Source organism: Dictyostelium purpureum (assembly GCF_000190715.1).
Source record: "Dictyostelium purpureum unplaced genomic scaffold DICPUscaffold_606, whole genome shotgun sequence".
NCBI lineage: Eukaryota > Evosea > Eumycetozoa > Dictyosteliales > Dictyosteliaceae > Dictyostelium > Dictyostelium purpureum.
The window spans coordinates 1-12,000 of NW_003519940.1; the positions used below are offsets into that span (position 1 = coordinate 1).

Genomic DNA, 12,000 nt, shown 5'->3' on the forward strand with positions numbered 1-12,000 from the left:
ACCGGCAACAGCAAACAACCCAACAAAAAACCCGACAAACCCCACAACAAACCCAAGGACCAACTAAAAAATTCACCCAACAACAAACCCAACAACAACCAACCCAACAATCAACCCAACAACAACCACAACATACCCAACAACCAACTCGACATCAAACCCAACAACCAACCCTACAACAACAAGCCCAAAAACAAACCCAACAACAAACCTCACAACCAACCCAACAACAACAAACAAACCAACAAAAAACCCCACAACAAACCCAAGGACCAACCAAACAATTCACCCAACAACAACAAACCCAACAACAACAACCAACCCAACCAACTCAACAAACCACCCAACAACCTATCCAACAACAACAACCCACCAAACAACTACCAACCCAACTATCAACTAAACCACTATTGATATCAGTAGATTCAAAGTTATTAAATAAAGCATCACCACCCACAATACCACAACAACCAAATAATGCATCACCACCAACATCATCTTCATATAGATCTGCTTTAAAACCATTTAATATTTTAAAGTATTCCAAAAACGCTATCGAAGAAACCCTATATAGACAATCAGATAATGAAAATCAATCTAAAAAATTATTACAGGATCAAGAAACTCAACAATATATTGATTTATTGACTATTGGTTTTAAAAAGTTATTTGAAATAAATAATGGAGAAACAAATCAAAAAGACGGGGCTTCTATTATTAGTGATTTTTCACAAGAAGATTTTAATAAAGAAACCAATATTAAAATCCCAATTGATTCAGGTGAAGATTTAGATGATGAACAAATTATAAATCAATTCCATCTTTTAGAATCAGAATCCACATCTGAATGTTCATCATCATCAACAGTAACAACAATAGCAAGAACAACAGATTCATTAAATACAACTATAACCTCACCAACAGTCGCATCAAACACAGAGCTATCATCTACAGCATCATCAACATCCTCATTTTCAGATAAATGGCAGTTTACAATATTCTCCCCAAAGGTTTTTAAGGCAATAAGAAAATATTATAATGTCGACAACGATTTCCTTAGAACCAAATCATCAAAAGGCAGCCCAGATATATCTGATATTGTAAAGTTTTTAGAGGTTCAAACTGTGGGTAGAAGTGGTAGCTTTTTCTATAAATCAGAGGACTCTAAATACTTTTTAAAAACAATTCCATCAGGCGAGTATGAAACATTCACTAAATTATTTCCATCATACTATCAACACATTATGAAGTATCCAAATTCTTTGCTTCCAAGATTTTTGGGAGTATATCGTTTAAAGGGTAAATTAAAATTAAGTGGTGCTTCCTATTATAATAGTTCCCATAGAGATATCATATTTGTTGTAATGGTCAATCTTTTCTATTCTGAACAAAAGTTGGATATTAAAGAAAAATATGATTTAAAAGGTTCAACAATTGGTAGATATGTTGATGTTAATAAAATTCAGCAAAAATTAGCCAAGGAGCAACAACAGTATCACCAAAACAGTACAGATAGTTTGAATACAAGTAATAGTAGTAATCAAATAAATGGTGTAGAAAATAGTATTAATATTCAAACTCAGGATTTAACATTCAAGGATTTAAATTTAAAAAGAAAGATTCATTTAGGTAATTTAAAAAAAGTATTTATACAACAATTATCAATCGACTCTGAATGGATGTGCAGCCATGGTATATGTGATTATAGTTTATTAGTTGGTTTACATATTAGTGATAACAAATCAATTCAAACTCTTAAAGAATCTCAAGGTCCAAAGTTACTTGAGAAAAAGGATATATCCTATTTCAAAAAGGATTTTAATGGTATTATAGAAAGAATTCAAACCCCTCAACAACCAACATCATTATCAACTTCAAATATAATAAATAGATCGAATACAGAAGAAAGTGATGGAGGTATAGTTTATTATTTAGGTTTAATTGATATCCTAACAACTTATAATTTAAAAAAGCGTGGTGAAAATGCTTTAAAAGGAATTTTCTTTGATAGAGTAAGTTTATAATTAAATTTAATATTTTTTTTAATAAGGTATCTCAATACTAATATAATTTTTTATTTTTTTTTCTTTTTTAGACTAAAATATCAGCAGTTAACCCAAAAGATTACCAAAGTAGATTTATAAAATATATTGAATCAATATTTGATTAATATAAAAGTATTTTTTGTTCCTTATATATAAAAAATAAAATAAAGATAAAAATAAAAATAAATTAAGTTATATTTTTAGAAATTAAAAAAAAAAAAAAAATATATATTTTTCTTTTTTTATTTTGTTATTTTTTTATTATGCACATAAAGAGTAAAGAGAAAAAAAAAATAGAGAAATTAATTTCATATAGTAATTTTGGGTGGATGTGTGTTAATTTGTGTGCGAATGTGTATATATTTTTCTTTTTTTATTTTTAGAAATTAAAAAAAAAAAAAAAAAAATCATTATTTCTTTCCAAACACTCGCACAAAAACACAAATACAAATAAAAAAATAATTTAAAATCGAATACAAATAATTTATGAAATTTTAAATTACTTTATTGAATATTATTTATTATTTAAATAAACTTTAGTTTGTTCTAAAAAATTCTCTATTATATTTATAATTTTATTATAATTTATTGATGAATTATCTTTGGTATATATTTCATAAAATTCCATATTTAAAAACTCTGAATGGTCTTCTTTTAATGCTGAAATTAGACTAAATTGACCGTTACAACTTGATGGTAGTGGCGATGAGTTTATTGAAATAAATATTTTAGGAATAGATATAATATCTAAAGAGGTATTAATTTCTATTTCTTTAAGCCAATGATGTATAGTATTTAAATCATCGTCACATCTATTGTTACTATTTTCGTGAACTATAATCCATTTCCCATTTTATAATAATTTGTTGTTAAAGCTCTTCTATTTTCGTAATCTTTGGGTATTTCGAATAATAATACTTTTATCTATGAGTTGTCTCTCAAAGTAATTGAGGTAATCTTAAGCAATACTGTTCGGATAAAGTTGGATTTGAATATTTGTGATGATTTGATAAAAACAAAAGTGCATCAATAATTTCTTGACCATCAATTTTTTCTTGATCGCAATAGAAAAGATTTTTTTTGTAGTAGTATGCTGCTTTTTCGTTCATAGCATTTGATAGCTTCCGGTATTCTCTCTATGAATTCGTAACAGCCACCAGCAGCACACCACATTCTGAGATCGTATGGTCTTAGTGTAGTTGCCTTCTTAAAGTAATAAAGAGTAGAGTGGTAGTTTTAATAGTTGATAAGTTTGACCTAGACCATACCAAGCTCTGTAGTCTCTTGGATTAATATCGACCGCTTTTCTATAGGCATTGATGGCGGCTGATACATTCTTGATTTCTAAAAACTCGTGCCCAATAAGGGTCCATGCTGAAAGATAACGATCATTCAACTTCAATGCCCTCTGAAAGTACATAATCGCCTTGTCGTGCTCCAACTTTAAACTGTAATAGTTACCAATGATGCAACATGTCTCTGGACAATACTTTTCGATTTTCATAGCCTTGTGTGCCAACATACTGAGACTTGCTTTTTTATCACGAACATATAGAATATTACTGTAGATATCGATATTTTCTAAACGGCTTGGCTCCAGCTCTATTAACCTCTCGAATATCTCATCACCAACATCGTATGCACGTAAATTATAATTTGCAATAGCGGTTTGCGCTAAAATATAGGTTGAATTTGAAAAAGTCTTTACAGTAAACAATTTCTTTTTATATAATATTTTTTAAAAAATTGAAATAATTGTTTAAACTCTTGGCAATCATATTGACCATCATTATTACTTAATAAATTACTATTATTATTATTGTTTGTACTGTTTTTATTATCTGGGTTTGTTGGATCTTGCCCCTGTGCTTGTTGTTGTGCCTGTTGCTGTGCCTGTTGCTGTTGTTTTTGATTTTGTTGTTCTATTATATCCTCCTCTTTTCTTTTTTCTAGTGCTAAAAATAAGGAATAGGATCTAAGAAATATTGGCAGAGATATTTTAAAATTGAAGGTAAATGTTGTGGAGGTGTTGTTATTTTTATTAAATGGTGATGGTGGTGATTTTAAATTATTTGATGATGATTTTTTTTAAAATAATGAGTTCCAAATTGATGATGAGCTATTTTTTGAATTTAATGTTGTGTTTGGTTTAATACTACCACCAATGTTGTCATTTGTTTGAATTAAGATGTCTATTGATCATTTCTACCTGGTTTATTGGAACTCTTCAAACGGTCAGAGTTTAGCATTACTATCTTGATATTCGTCCTAAACAAATTCCAAATCAATAACCTATTTACATTTATTTTCGATATTTCTTAAAAGTGATTCCTTGAGGGTACTAAATTTAAGTTGAAGATTTGTTTGTTTTTTTAAAAGATTTAACTTTTCCTCCATTCTCCTCTTCGATATTTTCAATTTTAATTGAGTATTTTCATTTCTAACTGTTTACAAATGAACCTTTTGAGTCAGAAATCTCTAATTTTCTAAGTTGTTCAACCTGTATCATCATTTCAGTTGGAAGCTCGTCATCGAGATTTCTTGGATCTACTGCTATTTCTTTGACTTTCTATTAACTGTTTGGTTTTTAAATCTTTTTCCATTGCTAAATTCTCTTTTGCAATTCTATACTATCATATTCATGTTCAGTCTCTTTGATTCTATCACCATTGATTTCTTCTGAAGTATTCAATGAGATGATTGGTAACTATTAGCACCTGCATTAGATTTCGATGAATTTGACGCTACCCTTTTAATGGATTTATTTTTTCTGCCTTCTCTTCGAATTCATCAGCTTGCTTTGAAACCAATCCTTCCCCTCTATCAGTACGAGAACTCAGTGAAACTTCTGATATGCCAACTGAAGTATCATGACCAATGTTGAAAAATTGTATTATTTGATCATCTACTTTGTATTTCTTGGTATGTACATTAATATATAGAGTCAGGCTACAGTGAAAATGGTGAACCATATGGTATTGTTGTATTATTCACAAATTATCCACACAAATACTCTTGTCACATTCATTGGAAGTTCAATGGTGCCGTTTGGAGAAGCAATGTTGATTTTGGTAACTGGATCAAAGAATTAATTGAATTGAAAAATGTTTACACAAAGAACCGTAACTTTAGACTACACGGCAATACAAAATACGGTAAAAATTCAAATCTTTATTTGGATGAAGGATGCTATGACACTGATGATGAAATAAGAGACCACTATATCCCATTGGAACACTTGAAAATGGATAATAAAAATATTTTTCTTGCATCTTTGATAACCAACATACCAATTGTCCATTGTGATTCAAAGGTATTATCGTATGAGTGTATTGTCCAACAGAAGCAACAAACATCGTCCTCACCACAACCAGTGGCAACACAGGAAATATCAGTGTCATTGGGCGATAAAACTATACCATCTGATCATTACGAAGGAATTACATCGATACTTGATGAAGTTGGAAATAAAGAATTTGGAAAGAAGGTAATTTGACGAAGAAGCTTTTTTAAAAAAAAAAAAAAAATTTAATTTAAAAAAAATAAATCAAAAAAATAACCTCAAAAAAAAAAAAATTTTAATTAAATTTTTTTTTTTAATAATTTTAATATTATTATTCATTGTAACATCAATGTTATTATTTCTAATCCCTAAATAACAATTAACAAAAAATACAACTTTACATTATATTGTATGATATCTTTTTAAAACATTATCTAAGGAATTTCCTGTTTAAATTTATATCTTAAAATATTGCTTGTCGAAAATCTTTTAATTTTAGAAAATACATTTTGAATTTTATTTTGTTGTTTAATATCTTATTTTTACCACCTACTTCAATAACACAATATCATTTTACAAACACCTGAAGGAAAGCCAATCTGCAATACCTTTCCACTTTTTGGACAACAATAAACCAATAAGGTTAAAGCTGATTTACTTTATTTACAACTATAAAATAAATTTCTAATATCTTTATTAATTGGCATGCTAATTTGTTATTTCAAACCATAAACTACCATTAAAAAACATCAAAATAAAAAACAACAAGATATAATTCAAAAATCAATCAGGATAATTGTCAGAAAAGTATTTGCTTGAATTAAAAGATTTTCAATGACAAGCAATACTTTAAGATATAAAGTAAACAATCATACTGGGCAACTTAAAAGGAAAAGAGAAAAAATTTATTTGATGGCGTTTAAATTTATATCACAAAATAGATCCTATTGTTCTTTTTGATAATTTAAAAATATTTTATTTTTCTTAAATTAAATTTAATAAAACTGTTAAATTAATAAGGAATTTTCATATAGATAATATGAATCAATGGTATGTACATTTGTAGTTTAGTGATTAGAAATAATTAAATAGGTTACAATGAATAATTATATAAAAATTATTGAAAAAAAACTGTAGATACCCAAGAATTTTAAGACATTGGATCACCTTTGGCAAAAGATATTTTTAAAAGTTATTTTAATAATAGACTTGATAATAGGAATAAAATAGAATTCATATACCATTAAAATCATATGAGTGCAACCACAGTGGTCGTAGATGGCTCGGAAAAACAAATTAGTATACCAATTGATAATGACAAGCAATTCTTTAAGATATAATTCTAAACATTAAGGAACTTTTTATTTTGAAATATTATCAAAATATTATGATATGGTGTATAGGTGCATTTTTAATTATTTGTTATTCCAGAAATTAGAAATAATAACATCGAGGACAATGAATTATTAAATAGTTAAAAAAAAAAAAATTAAAAAAATTAAAAAAACCCAAAAACCAAAAAATTTATATGTAAAAAAAAAAAAAAAAATTTTCAGTTTTTTTTTTTTTTTTTAGTTTTTTTTTTTTGAGTTTTGGAGGAATTCATTAAAAAAAGCTGTTTTTTTTAAAATTAATCATCCACATTAATACATATATATAATATGGAAGATTATATATTAAATAGTTTAATAATTGACGGGGAGAGACGCTGGAAGAGTACTTTTTATATTGATTTAGAGCAACCATATTTTAAAATAGGTTATGATTTTTTTTATTATTTCAATGAATGTTTGGTCAACCCAAGCATAAGAGGCGATATAAGTTTCCGAATAAATGTGATAAGAGAGGGTTTTTTGGGGGAAATGTATTTGATACACGACGTTGTAATGAAATTTGCCAAACTTCAGAGAGCAAACAAAAGAATAAAAGCCCACGAGCATGTGACGACGTACTATAGTCCCATTGTGAAAGGGGCATACTTCATCGATGTGGAAGAGTTTGGGGATAAAATACCACTATTAATACCTCTCACAACATGGGATATGTTAATATGTATAAAGACACTTTACAATGAGGAAATACCCATCACAGAGATTTTAGAAGAAAAAAAAATATATTGGCCCAATTATAAATATGATGCACCAGTTATTTGTACATATCTTTTCCCAGAAAAGGAATGGTTGGTTGATGATGAAAAATCATATTATAAAGTACGAGGCCCCGACCGGATGTCCGTGGAATATTTAATTTCTAAATAAAAATTAAATAAAAAAATTTAAAAATGGTAATCTCAATAAAAACTTTTTTTTATTCACTATTTTCTTTTTTATTTTCTTTGGTAGTGTATTTATATAACAATAATAATAGTTTATTTGTTTCAAATTTATTTAAAAATATTTTATTTGAAACGCTCGAAGATACGCTAACAGATAATAGTAATAACAAATTAATTTTGAAAAACAATATTCAAGTACAGCGATAAAGGTAATAGATGAAAAAGAGATTGCCAGGTTAATGGCAATTACACAAGGAACACCAGAGTACTTTAGTGAAAGAAAGAAATCCCCCGCGTGTGGCAGTGATTTAGCAGCAATGATTGGTGTTAACCCCTATAAAACCCCATTGCAAGAAAGAGAAGATAGCAGTATTTTGGTAATTTAGCAATCCAAATTTCATGAAATTTATATCCAACTAGACTCGAAACTAAAATTGAACCTTGTAACCTCGCCAACAGGTCTTAAATAATATATTAATTAAACTACATATATATAAATGTGAAAATAATTAATTTTTTATTTTACAATTTTATTATATTGTGTTGTAAAAATAATAATAAAAAAAAAAAAATTAATGGTGAAAATATTAAAAATAATTAATATTTAAGTATTATAGTAATATTTTTTAATTTCATTTATTTTAATAATAATTGTTTTAATATAATTACTTTTTTATTTAAAATTATTTAAAAAGATATTATTCAATAATGGTGCAATACCAAATTTTTTATTTTTTCAAAGGTCGCAAAGTTTTTTTTTCGAAATCAAAAACTTTTTTTAAAATTAGATTTTTATTTTATTTTTTTATATTTTATTTTATTTTTTTTATTTTATTTTTATAAAAATTTTCCCTAAATTTTTTTTTAATCATTATAAATAATCGAATATAATAAATAATATGTTTTTTTTAAAACATATATTATTTTTAATATTAATAGTATTGGTTAACTCCCAATACTTTCCACTAGATCCCAATGGTTCCTGCCAAACCTATATAGGAGATTTACAAAATCAACTCTGCAATGGTTTTTTAGTAAACCCCAGTAAGTATTTTTCATAGCACATAAAAATAATTTAATAAAAAAAAAAACTAATTTGCATTTATACAATTTAGATAGTGTTTACATCAACTCGACCTCAACTCAAGAAGAAATACGTAACTTTGGATATTTAGTTCGTCTTGCTATTAATATTAGACCTGTTGAATCATGCAAAAACTCGTCCGATACTTATAAATTTTTATGTTCATATGTATGTATTAAAAAAAAAAATTAAAACAAAAAACAATATTATTAATACTTTCAATTTTATAGCTTTTTCCAGAATGTGCAGAATATACTGATCCTATTACAAAAAAAACATATGCATACCCACTTTTACCCTGTAATGATAATTGTGTATCAATGACTAAAACGTGTCAAATATCATCTTCAAGAATCAACTGTAATATGAAGGAAACAGTTATTGTAGATGGTACCAATGTCTCTTTTCCTTACTTTCCCAAAAATTCAACATCTTATGGTATAAATGCACCAACATTTTCAGATTCTTGCATTAATACTACTAATATTGTATCACAAAACACCACTATTCAGAAATGCTATCCTCCTTTAGTTTATCATGTTACAAAGGACCAGGTTTATGATGAATCAATCGGTTATATATTTCCATCTCCAAATTCATCATGTGTTGTAAATTGCCCCGCACCACTATACTATCCGAATCAATGGAGAAATTTATTCAAGCTATCTGATGTACTGTCTATTTTATCTTGTATATTAACATTATTTTTGGTAATTACCCTAGGTGTTATTAATCCAAAGTTATCAAGATTTGATAAAATTAATGTTGCACTTTTGACTTCAATTTTTTGCCAATCTTTTTCCGGTGCATTATTAACCTTTAATGGTACAGAGAAAACATTATGTCCTGAACCAGGACGTTTTGCTTCACATATAGACGGTGTTTGTGTTGCATCCGCATTTATCTTACATGGAACCTCACTTTTAGTTGTACAATGGTGGTGTATTATGTCTTTTGAAATTTGGGTAAGTACTTACTTTTAAATTAAACACTAAAAACAAAACTATACTAATAGACCATTTTTTAAAATAAACAATACAGTTTACAATTTTTCAAGTTGGTAGAAAGCAAAAAGATAGATTTATTTATTATTTAATTTCAACTATAATTATAGCTTGGATCCCACCAATCGTTGCTATTTCAAATTCACAATACACAGGAGGTCCTCAAATGCCTTTTTGTTGGATGAATAACTTTAACTATCAAAGATTTTCATTTTGGTTACCTTTAGGTATATTCTTATGCGGTGGTGGAATCTTTTTAATATTATTAATCCGTGAAATTTATATTGTGGGTATAAAAAAAAGTAAAAAAAAAAAAAAAATTGAATGTTTATTAATTTAATTTATGAAATATATAGATTATATCTAGTGCAACTGATTCAAAAAAAAAATCCAGAGTAAAGCTATTAAAGATGGAACTAAAACCAATGATTTCATTGGTTATGTATTTTTCGATTTTATTATATTTATTTATTTACGACCAATGGGTTAATAACCACAAGCATATATACACTGATTCGATTCCAGACTATGGTTTATGTATTGCCCAATCCCAAGATCCATCCAAATGTTTACTAAAGGCACCTGACATTGCTGGATTTGGTTATTTCATATACAGTATAAGAGTATTTGGTATCTACGCATTTTTAATCTATGGTTTATCGTCTAGAACTTTTAAAATTTGGCAAGCTAACTATCTCTTTATTAAAATTGGAAAGAGGATTGAACAATTTACTGGTATTACTACTACTACAATGGGCTCTTCAACTTCAAATGGTAACTCATCTGCCACATCCAATGCAAATTCGAAAGCTGCTTCGGCTATTGAAACTCCTGACGATATTGATGGCCAAGACTCTGTAGAATTAGAATCTGATGAGTAATTGTAATATTACTTTTTTTGTATCAAAAAATAAAAATAAAAAATAAAAATAAAAATAAAAATAAAAATAAAAATAAAAATAAAAATAAAAAAGTTTTTTGTATTGTAATTGTAATATTACTTAAAGGGAAAATACCTTTATTTTAAACATTTTCTTTTTTATTCAAATTTTAAATTAAATTATAATTAAAAATTTAAAAAAAAAATATGAGTAAAATTCTTTTATTATAATTTTAAAATAAATTCTATAAAAATAAAATAAATGGTGATAATTTATTTTTATGATGCTATTAATAAATTTATATTTATGAGGATGTTATGATGGGATCCGATTTTAATCTGAAAACAGTCTGAAAATAATATGTCACAATTTACCTTTTAAAAAAAAATAATAAAAATAAAAAATTAAAAAAAAAAATAAAAAAACTATTTTTCAATTTTTTTGACACATAATCATTATTATATTAAAAAATTGAAACAAAAATCATTTTAAGATATTTGTGATGATGCGACTGATGTTCATCAGTAAAAAAATGGTGAAAACAATATAATTTAAAAAAAAATATAAAAAAAAATAAAAAAAAATAAAAATAAATAAAAATAAATAAAAATAAAAATAAAAATATATAAATAAATATGCTATTTAAAAAAAATAAAACCCAATGGGATTTAAACTTCTTTGGTAAATTATATTATTTATAAATAATTACGTAAACCAAAAAAGAATTTTTTTAAATTTTTAAAAATAATCATGAATCCCTGGTTTTTAGAATTTTCTAATGACAGCAAAAGATGAGAAAAAAATATAAATAATACTGAGAAAAATAAAAATTATGTATGGGTGGTTGTTTTGAGAAAATGATAAAAAAAAAAACCCCAAAGGTTGTGCATAAGCCACCGTTAATATCTATTGGTAATGCTAAAAAAAAAAAAAAAAAAAAATATATAAAAAAATAAATACATAAAATATTATATATTTATTTCCATATTGTTCTTTTTCATTTCATTTTTAATTTATAAAAATTACCATTACTTTTGAATTTGAACACAATTGGTTAAATCCTAATAAATTAAAACCAATGGCACAATAAAAATAATAATCATGATGATGATGATTAAAGAAATCAAAAATAGAATAATAATTTTATTTTTATTATAAAGAGACAAGGCAATTTGTGTGTGTGATATAGCGAAATCAGGAACCCATAACTATTGAGTATTAAAGAAAACCTCCAGCTCTATCGCGCAATGTATATTTTTTTTAATTTTTTTAATAATTATTTTTTAAATTAATTTTTTTTTTTTTTTTTTTTTTTTTATTTATTTTTTTTAGTTTTTTTAATTTTTTTTTTTTTTCAAATAACCTCCCCAACTTTTTCGGTTCCTTTTTGTTATTTTGTTTCTTTATAAAATATTTAAATTTTATATA

General features: G+C 26.1%; 4 protein-coding genes across 4 annotated transcripts; 3 read left to right on the forward strand and 1 right to left on the reverse strand.

Moving 5' to 3' along the window:
- On the forward strand, positions 1–2,170 carry DICPUDRAFT_85137 (uncharacterized protein; the record flags this gene model as incomplete). Its single annotated transcript, XM_003294635.1, has 2 exons — positions 1–2,012; positions 2,096–2,170. Coding segments are annotated over 2 exons (2,087 nt in total), but the record flags the coding sequence as incomplete, so codon positions are not given.
- Positions 2,171–3,252: 1,082 nt separating this feature from the next.
- DICPUDRAFT_43797 (uncharacterized protein) lies at positions 3,253–3,645 on the reverse strand (the record flags this gene model as incomplete). The annotated part of the gene is made up of 1 exon (XM_003294638.1): positions 3,253–3,645. A coding segment is annotated over one exon (393 nt), but the record flags the coding sequence as incomplete, so codon positions are not given.
- A 1,270-nt stretch (positions 3,646–4,915) lies between these two features.
- On the forward strand, positions 4,916–6,628 carry DICPUDRAFT_159721 (uncharacterized protein; the record flags this gene model as incomplete). The annotated part of the gene is made up of 3 exons (XM_003294636.1): positions 4,916–4,967; positions 4,988–5,532; positions 6,587–6,628. 3 exons carry the CDS (start codon positions 4,916–4,918, stop codon positions 6,626–6,628), a joined length of 639 nt encoding a protein of 212 aa, XP_003294684.1.
- Positions 6,629–7,842: 1,214 nt separating this feature from the next.
- DICPUDRAFT_85139 (uncharacterized protein) lies at positions 7,843–10,572 on the forward strand (the record flags this gene model as incomplete). Its single annotated transcript, XM_003294637.1, has 6 exons — positions 7,843–7,972; positions 8,543–8,647; positions 8,719–8,855; positions 8,918–9,652; positions 9,729–9,977; positions 10,048–10,572. 6 exons carry the CDS (start codon positions 7,843–7,845, stop codon positions 10,570–10,572), a joined length of 1,881 nt encoding a protein of 626 aa, XP_003294685.1.
- Positions 10,573–12,000: the final 1,428 nt, after the last annotated feature.